The following is a 12,707-nucleotide window of genomic DNA, read 5'->3' as shown; positions in this document are numbered from 1 at the left end:
TTGGCATCTATCCAAAATTTTTTAGCCTTCTAGAGGGCTTCTGGCATCTGGGGCAAGAAACACTGAAGAAAATGGCGTCGGCTGATGCTTATATACCCGAAGGCCAACAGAGATGACGTCGGGTGAAGTGCGACATCAGCCGAAGCCGGACCCGGACTTTGGAATCCGGCCGACTGAAGGGCTGCCTGACGACAGGACAACCCAGTTGTTATGACTGCAGATGCTATCCAATTCGGACATCTACATTTATGATAGGTACAAAACTGTACTTTCTTGGTGTTTCACTGTTGCAGTCATTACATTTGGGTAATCCTGCTGGCAGGTTGCCCTCAGTCGGCCTGAATTCCAAAGTTCTGGGTCCTGCGTCGGCTGCTGTTGCCCCTTCCCTGACGTCAGGTCGTCAGGGGTATAAAAGATGTGGCTGACACCATTTTCTTTAATTTTTCTTGCCGTGCGGTGCCCGAAGCAGAAGCAGTTCGCAAGTCTCGGTCAGCCAACTCCTGAGATTTTCGTGTGCAAGTTTCTGATCCGAAGTCTTCTGTAAAGCTAAGTACCCCATTGGGGAAACTTTTTTCTTGCTCCAGACCGATGTCAGAAAAAGTTAATAATTGTATTTCTTGTGGGAAGCAAATACCTCGCAAGGATTTTCATTCTTACTGTATTCCTTGCCTAGGCCCTGATCACAATGTTTCTGGTTGTCGGTTTTGTGCTAGATTTAACCAAAGCACTGTTAAGCGTCAGTATGATTTTGCTTTAAACTATTTTGGACGCCGGTTTAGTTATCCAGAAATGTCGTCAGATAGCCATCCGCCTACCGGAGTTCACAAAAAACGCAAAGAAAAGGAAAGAGATAGACAACCGAGGCCCAAAACAGATGACGAAGCTTCTCCTAAGCCAGTCGCCGGTTTGCCGGGCCTCAGTGAGGCGCTTTCGCAGCCCCTGATGCTTGCTACTTTAGAGTCGCAGGCCGACTCCCACATGGAGTCGGCCATGCTGCTGGAAACTCAAGGTATTGGAGCCTCGGATATTATCCCTTCAGATGGGTCCGGAGCCGCTGAGCAGGCATCGGCTTCTGAGGGTGTATTCAGACCTAAACATCTTTACATCAAACCGACTTCAGCTTCAAAGCAAAGGCTAAAGCACCTTCCAAAGCAAAGAAACAAACTTGAGAGCCACGTAGTCAGGCCTCTATTCCCAAAAAACAGATGCTCAAAATGGCCGAAGATTTGATTACCTTGATCAGGGGTTCCCATCCCCCTCCTGATAAGAGGCCTAGGCAAGAGACTGACTATGAGTCTTCAGATCAGGTTTCCATTTCTTCTGATTCCTCTTCTGATCAGGAATATTCTCTTCCCCCCCCTATGAGGATTCTGATGCTGAAGAATCTATACCTTCAGCTTCTCCTCCTGAGGACTATTCTTTTGGGGAAACCTTACATACCATGAGGGAGCATTTCCACTGGGAGAGCCAAGATTTTTCAGAATCTAAAAAGAGGCTCAGGGATTTCCTTTTACTACCTCAACACAAGCCACTAGCCATCCCACCTGTTTTAGACATTGTAGATGATGTGTTTTCGGAGTCTAGTCTTACACCTGACTCCTTACCTCCAGCTCCTGTTAAGCCAGACAGATATTACAGGGTTCCTGACTCTCATAAATTCCTTTTTAAAAACCCTGCTGCAGACCCAGAAACTGTTTCTCAGGGTCCCAAAGGAGTTAAGGCTTCCGCTGCAAAAAACCCTACCTCCTCTGACAGAGATTCTAGGGCACGGGATAGATGGGGAAAAAAAGGTTTACACATCTGCTACCTTGGATATAAGGGCCTTAAACTGTCAGTTTCATATGCTCAAATATCTGCAACATGTCATGGCATTGCTTAAACAGAAAATGTTGTTAAACTGTGCAGAAAACAAGGAAATGCAGGATTTATTGGATGCAGCTGAACAAGTTGGAAAACATACTTTGCAATGTGATTTTGATTCTTTGGAGGCAGGTACAGGTTCTGTTATTAGGAGGTATGCTTGGTTAAAGGAACAAAATCTGCCTGATCATGTTAAAGTTACATTATTAGATGCACCTTTACTTTGTTTGGTGTTAAGGCAGAAGAGGTGTTAAAGAAAATGGAGGACAAAGCTAAATCTATGCAAACTTCAAAAGATTTTTTACAAGTACAGCCACCTAGGTTTAGTAGACACTGGCCAACAAAGAATTGGTCCTTTCCTGTGTCAGACAGACCTCAAAGGGGCAGAACCAGACGCCCTAGAGGCAGATCCCAGGCGCAAGGTTCATTCCGCTCAAAACAATGGGGAGCTTCTACCCCCAAAGTGGGAGAAGACAAATCACAACCATTCAGGAAACAGTCCCAATGACTTCCCCCTGCCTGCACCAAGCACTTATCTCCTGGCAGCACCCTTAGGGGGAAAATTAGCATTTTTTTCTCAAAATTGGCACATTATAACCCAGGACAAGTGGGTCTATATTGTGTCACAAGGCTACAAGTTCCATTTCCATACCCTGCCAAAGGCAAATGGCTGGCCAGATCTGCCAAAAAATCAATGGGCAGAGGCACAAAAACAAGTCTCATCCCTCATGGACATGGGGGCCATTCAACTAGTACCAGAGCAAGAGCAGGGACAAGGATTTTACTCGAATGTTCTTGGTATCCAGAAAGGACAAGGCCGGGAGGCCAATACTGGACCTATCTATTTTGAACATATTCCTGGATATACCAAAATTCAAGATGTTGACTTTGCAGCAGCTTCTGCCCATGCTGGGCAAGAACGCTTGGCTGGTGACTTTAGACCTAAAAGAGGCATACCTGCATGTCCCAATCAGACAAATATGCAGAAGATACCTCAGATTCAAGGCTGGCTCAATGCATTACCAATTCTCTGCACTGCCCTTTGGCTTATCTACTGTGCCCAGGGTCTTAGTGCCTGGCACCAGTAATTGCATTCTGCAGACAGAGAGGAATACAAATATATCCTTACTTGGAAGACTGTTTAATTCAAGCAGAGAACAAGGACATTCTTCTACAGCATCTGGCGTTTGTGAAAAGACTTCTAACATGCCAAGGGTACGCAGTCAACGAAAAGAAATCAAAACTAGTACCCTCTCAAGAGATAATATTCCTGGGTGCAAGCTTAAATACAGCTGCCCAGATGGCTTATCTCACGCCAGACAAACAAAGGCAACTGACTACCTAGTTCAAAATGTTGGCAACAAAGGCCCAGTTATCTGCAAGAAAAATTCTGCAGGCTTTGGGCTTCATGGCATCCTGCATTCTACTAATTCCATATGGAAGACTGCATATGAGGAAACTTCAATGGTACTTAAAAAGTGTTTGGACTCAACATTGCCACAGCCTAGAAACTATGATTACTCTCATTTCTTGCCTGCAACAGGAGTTTCAATGGTGGGCAAAGGCTTGTCACCAAAACAAGGGACAGCCATTCACATTACCCCCAGCCAGGCAAACACTAACAACGGATGCATCAGATTATGCCTGGGGGGCCCACATGGCAGGAAGATGCATTCAGGGCACATGGACCCCAAACCAAATGCATCTACATATCAATCAAAATGAGATGCTAGCAGTTCAAAATGCCCTGACAGCCTTCAAGATCCTACTTCATCCAGGACAACTGCTGATAAAGACAACACCACGGTCATGTGGTACATAAACAAGCAGGGGGCACACATTCTTACCCCCTTTGCAGAATAGCCATGACTTTGTGGGACACAGCATTGACTTACCAAGTACATCTGCAGGCAGAATTCCTGCCAGGAAGGAAAAATACTCTGGCAGACGAACTAAGCAGAAACCTCATGGATCCCCACAAGTGGCACCTAGATCCACAAGTCTTCAGCATGATAACAAGGAAATGGGGATGCCCGGACATAGATCTATTTGCCTCCCCTCACAACTACCAACTAAAAAGATTCTGCACAAGGATTTATCACAGACAAGCATGGAAAGTGGACGCCCTATCCTTCAGCTGGAAAAACCTATCAGTATATGCATTTCCCCCTTTGCCTCTCCTCCCCAAGGTACTCCTAAAGGTCAGACAGGAGAAGCCAAGGGTGATACTGATTGCCCCAGACTGGCTCCCCACTAGTACTGGTATCCAATACTAAGAAGCTTGTCGCAATGCCCAGCGTGGACTTTAGCTCAGATACCTCATCTACTGTCCCAGCAAAACAATCAGATCCTGCACTGCCAACTCAGGACTTTAAACCTTGCAGCATGGCGGATAATGTAGTCATACAAAACACACTTCTCAGTAAAGCTGTGATGGATGTCATTTTGGAGGCCAGAAGGCCTAGTACTAGAAAATCTTATGCTGGAAAATGGAAGAGATTCTGTGCCTGGAAAGGAGGCACAAGGAACTGATAACAGCTGTGCCAAATAGTCCTCAGATTTTGCAATACTTAACTGAGATGCTGGACAAAGGTCTATCTTTTTCATCTATTAAAATTCATGCCTCTGCCATTTCGGCTCATTACAATACAGCGTCACCAATTTTTTCTCATCCCTTAATATTTATTATTTTTTAATAAAAACAGTACCTCAGAGGAGCCAAAATTTAAGGTCTCCAGGAAATCACCAATGCCTGCATGGGACTTCAACTATGTCTTGAAAAAACTCACCCTGCCTCCTTTTGAGCCAGCTGCTACTGCTGATATAAAGTTTTTATCCTGGAAAACAGCTCTGCTCCTAGCAATAATTTCTGCAAGATGAGTTTCAGAGCTTCAGGCACTCATGGCTGTGGAACCTTTTATCATTTTTTATCCAGACAAGGTCTCTCTGAGGACAAACCCAACATTTATGCCTAAGGTGGTGTCCAGTGTGGCTCTTAATCAAACTATTCATCTGCCAACTTTTTATCCAAATCCACAGAACAAGGGGGAGAGAATTCTGCATTCTTTGGACGTACACAGACAGCTTAGATTCTACTTGGACAGAACCAAAGTTTTCAGAAAGACAGAACAATTACTAGTGGCATATGCTGCAGGATCACAAGAAAGGCTATCTATTTCAAAGTGGATAGGCCACTGCATTCATTTCTGCTACTTACACCATGGCAAGCCAGAGCCTAAGGGCATTAGGTCACATTCAACCAGAGCTGCAGCCACTTCAGCAGCCTTTCTCAGGGGAGTACCAACCAAGGACATTTTAGAGGCTGCTGTTTGGAGTTCAGTGCACACCTTTACAAAGCACTATCATCTGCCACTCTACTCTAAATCCAGGGCAGGCTTTGCCACTGCAGTTCTGCAGGGCCTCATAGCCGCTGCTAATGCTGTTTAGCTCCAGTCTCCCAACCATAGCTTTGGGACTCTACCCAAATGTAATGACTGCAACAGCGAAACACGAAGAACGTAGTACAGTTGTGTACACTTACCATAAATGTAGATGTTCGAGTGTGTTCACTGTTGCAGTCCAGGTTTCCCATCCGCCACCCCCCTTTTCTTCTGTTGGAACCTATCTTTACTTCTCTGAGTTATACAACCTATGTGGTGTATTTGCTTGTAGATGAAGGTAAAGTTTATATTGGTGCATGTATTTATATGTATATAAATTTTGGCTACCCTTTTAGGGGGCACCTGACATCTGGGGCAAGAAAAATTAAAGAAAATGGCGTCTGCCGCATCTTTTCTACCCCTGATGACCTGATGTCAGAGAAGGGGCGACAGCAGCCGATGCAGGACCCAGGACTTTGGAATTCAGGCCAACTGAGGGCAACCTGCCAGCAGGATTACCCAAATGTAATGACTGCAACAGTGAATACACTCGAACATCTACATTTATGGTAAGTGTACACAACTGTACTTTCTCTCTCTGCTTTGTCTTCTAACTTTTGTATATTTTCTTGAAATTGTTATTGAGAAGCCTCATGCTGGGCCATTCTTTCCTTCATTTCATTCTCTGATTTCTGTAATTTTATCTCACCTGAATATTACTTAAAGCTACTTCTGTTTCCAGCCTTTTGTTATTTAATTTTATATATTCTTTCACGGCCTCAGCTTGTATTAAATGCCTGTGAGTGCATTTCATTTACTTTTTCCCCTCTCTAAATTGCTGGAAATCATATGTGCCAAAGATGAAACTTGAGCTACCCTCTTTTGGACAGCTGCAAGGTTCTTCCCAGCCAGTGACTTTTCTTTTTTTTTTTTCTTTCTGATTGTGTTTTTTTTTTTTTTTTTGTCCAGGCAGTGTAATTACTAACCAATAAATGAATTTTACTCAAACTGATAATTTTCTGGCTTTTCAAACAATTTCTCATTTTTTTACTCTGGGAGAACTCTTAATTGACCTGTTGCTGTGCAGCAGTGTTGAAAGTCGATGCTTTTTGTGTACATTTCACATTACTCTCTACTAAATGTGGTCACTGTAAATGTAGAGAAAATTATTAATATTTGACTTAGGTGGGCGATCTTAAGCAGGAAGCTATCCATAAAAACCTTGCATAAAAAGTTTGAGAGTGTTAATTTTTTACCATTAGATTTTTATTTCTTTTATCAAGCGTGTCCTTAAGTCATGTTTAGATGTGGTCTGCACAGTGTTAAATGTTGTGTTAAGTATCTTAAAGCTAATTTGAAAAATTATGTATCCGTCTAGCAATCCACAACCTGTTTTTCCATTTTTGCTCATGGGGTTGGGTGTCGGTTCAGTAGTGAGAATAACCTAGACCCAAGGTTCACACTGCCGGGTGGCTACCCCTGCTGCTGCTGTTCTTCCATACCAGGCACTTGCACAGTCACATGACCACTTTGAGTGTCCATAGGTTCATAGGTTCATACTAGGCTATCTGCCCTAGGGCATTTATAAGCCTAGCCAGAGTGTGTTTGGCTTTCGCCACCCATTTTAAATTAATTAATCTTCTTAATACATTTCTGTGAAATGTGGGAGGAAACCAAAGCACCCAGAGGAAACCCACGCAAACATAGAGAGGACAAGCAGACTCTGCACAGAAGGCACCCAAACTAAGAATTATGCCTTTTGCTGTGATACGACAACACTGTCTGCTGCGCCACTGTGCTGTCCAAAGATGATGTATATCTTCTTTATTTTGTGTGTACTGTTAACATGTTACTTCATTTAGTGCTGGTAGTGCTAACTGTGTTGTATTTTTTTTTGTTGTACCTAGAAGTGGAGATCGTTTTATTGATGAGAAGACTCTACTTCTGGCTGTTCGCTCTTATGTGTTCTTTTCCCAGCTGAGTGCATGGCTGAGTGCCTCACATGGTACTGTTCCACGCAATATTATATACAGGTAAGACCTGCATACTGATTGCTGTTTTTGCATGTTATAAATGTGTTTTAATTAACTGAGTGGTACTGTAGCATTTCTGTTATTTAGTGGTAGCAGTAAGCACAGCATATAATTGGGTGTCTTAATCTTTTCTCCTATGAATGTAAATGTGTGCGTGTGTGTGTTAGTCTGTTACCTTTTATCTAAGACGCTCTTCACTGAATCACAGAATATCTAAAAAAATGTATTGTACCTAATCTAAAACACATTTGGTCAACTCACATTACAGCTAAAATTTCATATATAGCAAGTACTTCTCAAAAACTTTTTTGCAGATGGCAAGCCCCCCCCCCCTGCATCCTCCATGTGGATGGGGAGGGGGATTTGTCCCCCCCCTTACTTATCCACATTATCCCCACAGTCGCTCAGCAGTGGAGAAAAGAGAAAACTTCTCACGCAGTGAATAACTGCTAGTGTACAAACTTCTGGAGATAGAAATCAGTGGTGGACATTAACAAGGTACAAGTGCTGATCAACACTAATTTGCACTGTAATTCCTATGATCCAGAACCATTCCAGCAGTGATTTTCTGTAACTTCACACACACTGCTGCCAAATTTGATTCAGTTATTTGTGTGGTTTTTTTTTTGGTAGATAAAATTTGTCCTACATCACTTCACGTACCTCTGTGCATTGTTCTAATTTTTTCAGATGTGAAATGTATGCAACAAGCTTACCAGAAATGTATTAAAGAGCTTACACAGAAGTCTCTGGAATAAAAGCCCTGCACAGGCCTGTTTAATACCCCCATGAGAAGGGACCCCTACATCACCTTTTGACATTACTATGATTAGTGTCACTAGGGTAATAACTGATGAGAAACTCCAAATATTACGAGTTAATTTGCATTTGTCCAGCCATGTTTTCCAAGATTGTTCTTTCCTCTGTGGAAGTCAACATTGATAGAGTGGCATGAGTTGGCCGCGTAAGTAGTATTGGTGTGTACCTGTATCATTTCTATTTCTGTCCTCTGCACTATTAATATTTCAGATGTTCATCGTGCATACAGCTGCAGTCATAACAGATGGGTTCTCCTGCCGGTTCTCTTTTCTTTAAGTACATTTTAGTCATTTAGACCATTGGTTTATCTGTTGTTTTTCATCCCTTTTCTGACGTCTACCAGACTGTGTTAAGACTATTGTATTTTTTTGGGGGGAGATCTTTGTTTTATGTTGAAATCAATAACAGTGTCATTGTGGTAGGCACTTTCTAAAGATTTCCATACTTTGTATTTTTTTGGTTTGGGGCAAATCAGACTACTGATTCATGTGAGCATGAATTTCAAGTTTATAAGTTGTGGACACTTTCTACTTCAAAAAAAAGTGGAAAAAAATGACTCTCCATTCTTCTAAGACTGGGATTAATCAAAAATGGAAAATACGCTGGAAAATCTTTGAAGAAGATGCGACTGAAAGACATAAGAGGTGCATGTCCTTTCTCACTTTTACTGCAGAAATCACGGTTTCTTTGATGGCTATTACTTCTGGATTGCAGAACCTATCCACTGATATTGTAAAAAAGTATCCTCTACATTCGTTTAAGCTGTTTAGGAATTCAGAATTGACTTGGACATGTGTAACTTCATCAGCGTTGCACAAAATACTTAACAGGTATACAAGCTTTCCAGATGTCCAAGTACTGAAGAGCCTCAATGTATGGCTGAGTCTTTGCTTTTGAAAGATGCTGTGTTGGACCCACCTCGGAGTAATTTCAACATCACAATCCTGACAGATTTATTCAGGCCTTTTGATTATAAAGCATGTGCATAAGAATGTTTTAACAATGTGAAAGAAGCAGCAAGATTGCAGCAGTCTTTGTCTGGAGTGATGTAGAACCTTCATAATTTGTGCATGCCAGAACATGAAGCACTTTCAGTCTTGCCATCACTGATAGATGAGGGGCAAAAAAGGGAGAAAGTAATGATGTTAGTCATATTGATTACTGTTGCAGTAACCTTAGCTATATGGGTTTATAGCCTATCAAGGATATAATAGCTAGCCAGCTTTCAAAGCTTTAGAGCCCCTTCCATGCTCCCAAAACATTAGGCAGCTTGAGCTGAGCTCACTAAAAAACAAAGTTTGGGGTGTGAAGCTCTTCAGAGCTGCACTGCCACTGAAGGGTATGCTCCTCTGAAGCTTTTGAGGATTAACATTCAATTTGTGCTGTAATGGAAAACTTCCATTTTCTTAATTTTGTTAATGTTTTATTACTATCGTTTTCAGGGAAGTTATTTTAAAGGTTGGAGTGTTGTGTTTTAATGGACTGTCTCGAGACTGTAATGTACTTTTAAATGGAGCACTTATTTTTTTCCTGTCAGTTTAAAAGTCGTAAGTGCCTTTTACTGTGTTTTCCTGTTAAATCAACTTTTGTGGACTAGTAGTGTTTACCAGCAATTGCTGATGTTCTTCATGTTTCACTGTTGCAGTCATCACATTTGGGTTATCTGCCTGCAGGTAGCCCTCAGTCGGCCTGAATACCAGAGTCTTGGGATTTCTGCATCGGATGCTGTCGCCTCTTCCATGACATCAGGTCGTCAGGGGTATAAAACATGCGGCCGACGTCATTACATCAGCTTGTCTTGCCGTCCGGGAGCCCGAAACAGACGCAGTTCGCAAGTGCCAGTCGGCCGCTACCTGAAATTTTCATTTTTCGAGTTTCAAACCTGAAGTCTTGTAAAGCTTCTTAGTATCAGGAATACTCAACCTGTTCCAACAGAGCAGAGGGGACAGGGTTTCTACTCCACACTGTTTCTGGTGCTCAGAAAGGAAAACTCTTGGTGCCCTATTCAGGATCTGTCAATTCTCAACACCTTCCTGGTTGTACCAAAGTTCAAAATGTTTACACTCCAACAGCTGCTGCCTATGCTAGTCAAGGACTCCTGGCTGGTCACCCTAGACTTAAAAGAAGCTTATCTGCACATCCCCATAAGGGAATCTTGCAGGAAATATCTACATTTCAGGGCAGGCTGTATGCACTATCCGTTCTCTGCACTTCCCTTTGGCTTATCTACTGCGTCCAGGGTATTCACAAAGTGCCTGGCCATTGCATACTGTAGGCAGTGAAACATTCAAATTTACCCATACTTGGATGATTGCCTGATTCAGGCAGGCAGTCAGGAATTGCTGCTTCCAACACCTGACATTTGTAAAGAGACTCCTAATTTCTCTGGGATATACCATTAACAAAAATAAATCACATCTGGTACCCAGCCAATAAATTGTATTCCTGGGAGCAAGCTTGAACACAGCTTCCCAGATGGCATTCCTCACTCCAGAAAACCAGGTTTACATGACAAATTACTTCAAACTGCTGGCCACCCAAACCAAGCTATCTGCAAGAAAAATACTGCAAGCCCCAGGGTTCATGGCCTCATGCATTGTCCTAATTCCATATGCAAGACTGCATATGAGGAAACTTTACTGGTACTTAAAAACTCTCTGATGTCATCTTTCTCAGGACCTGGAAACAGTGATTCCGATCATTCCCTGCCTAAGGACAGAGTTCCTTTGGTGGGCAGAGGCCTGCAACCACAACAAGGGACTCCCTTTCACTCAACCCCCCGCCGCCCAAACCCGGACAACAAACTCATCAGACTATGCATGGGGGGGGGCTGACATGGCAGGCAAATGCATTCAAGGCAATTGGAGCCCAGGACAAATGCACCTGCATGTCAATCAAAAAGAAATGTTAGCTGTACAGAATGCACTGACAGCCTTCAAATACCTTATCCTTCCAGGACAACTCTTGATAAAGACAGACAACATCACAGTCATGTCATATATAAGCAGGGGGGAACTCATTCCTACCCACTTGCAGGTTAGCCATGGCTCTGTAGAACACAGCCTTGAGCAACCAAGTGCGCCTGCAAGCTCAATTCCTGCCAGGCAAACTAAATTCACTGCCAGATGACTTGAGCAGAAATTTAATGGATCCACACAAGTGGAAACTGGAACCCAATTCATTCAAACTCCTAATCCACAGGGGGGGGACACCAGAGGTAGACCTCTTTGCTTCCCCCCAGAACCATCAGTTGAGCAAATTTTGCACCAGAACTCCCCACAGCCAAGCATGGAAGGTGGATGCCCTATTCTTTACATGGGAAAACCTCTCAATCTATGCCTTTCCACCTCTGCCCTTCCTCTCGAAAGTACTACACAAGATCAAACAGGACAGGCCAAGGACAATCCTTATTGTACCAGACTGGCCACGCCAGCACTGGTACCCACTTTTACGCAGTCTGACACTAGTGCCACCCTGGCACCTGCATCAGACCCCCTCTCTGCTGTCCCAGCAGGAGGGCCAGATTTTGCATCCTCAGCTGCAAACCCTAAACCTTGCAGCCTGGCTTATTCCCTGAATACGTCACCAGCAGCCCTCAGCAAACAGGTGCTGGATGTCATCCTGGAGGCCTAGTACTAGGAAATCCTATTCAGCAAAGTGGAAAAGATACTGTTCTTGGAGCCAGTCTCAGGGAAGGGACACAGCCGTGCCCACCTTACCTTTAATCCTAGATTATCTAGCAGAGCTGCTCCACAAAGGCCTATCCTTCTCATCCATTAAGATTAATGCCTCTGCTGTCTCAGCTCATTACAATACCGAGCCACCCCTCTTCTCTCTCCATCTGGTCAAACAGTTCCTGAAAGGAGCTAACAATTTAAGACCCCCGAGGAGAGCTCCCAGTCCTGCCTGGGACCTTAAATTTGTACTAGAGAAGCTCACGCTTCCCCTTTTAAGCCTGCTGCTTCAGCGGAGTTAAAATTCCTGCCTTGGAAAACAGCCTTACTTTTAGCCATCACTTCAGCAAGAAGTGTTTCTGAGTTACAGTTCCTTATGGCTGTGGAACCCTTCATTATCTTCCATTCGAACAGGGTTTCCCTCAGGGCGAACCCATCATTTATGCCCAAGGTGGTATCCAGTGTGGCTTTAAACCAATCCATCCATTTATCAACCTTTTTTCCTAATCCTCAGAATAAAGGGGAAAGGATCCTGCACTCTTTGTACGTGCACAGGCAGCTTAGGATGTTCTTGTTTCACTGTTGCAGTCATTACACTTGGGTTATCCTGTTGGCAGGCGACCCGCAGTCGGCCCGAGTCCCAAAGTCTTGGTCCGGCGTCTGTTGCTGTCACCTCTTCCCTGACGTCAGTGCGCCAGGGGTATAAACGTTGCAACTGATGCCATTTTCTTCAGTCTTTCTTGCCGCGTGGTGTCCGAAGCAAAAGCAGTTCGCAAGTGCCAGTTGGCCGACTCCTGAGATTTTCAAAATTGAATATCTGAACCGAAGTCTTCAATAAAGCTAAGTACCCTGTTGGGGAAACTTTTTCTTGCTCCAGACCGATGTCAGTAAAAGTTAATAATTGTATTTCTTGTGGGAAGCAAATACCTCATAAGGACTTT

General features: G+C 43.5%; 1 protein-coding gene across 1 annotated transcript in view; it reads left to right on the top strand.

The window, feature by feature from the left end:
- The window catches only part of FAM214A (family with sequence similarity 214 member A), a 1,637,733-nt gene that overhangs the window by 400,759 nt on the left and 1,224,267 nt on the right, over positions 1-12,707 (top strand). Inside the window, exon 4 of the mRNA XM_044078844.1 lies at positions 7,148-7,273. Within this exon, the coding sequence (XP_043934779.1) occupies positions 7,148-7,273 (126 nt within the window). The remainder of the gene's footprint in view (positions 1-7,147; positions 7,274-12,707) is intronic.

Source organism: Protopterus annectens, chromosome 7.part1, assembly GCF_019279795.1.
Source record: "Protopterus annectens isolate FY-2018-M chromosome 7.part1, PAN1.0, whole genome shotgun sequence".
Lineage (NCBI taxonomy): Eukaryota > Metazoa > Chordata > Ceratodontiformes > Protopteridae > Protopterus > Protopterus annectens.
Note: the sequence above shows the minus strand (reverse complement) of the source record. Positions and strands in the feature narration are given on the sequence as shown.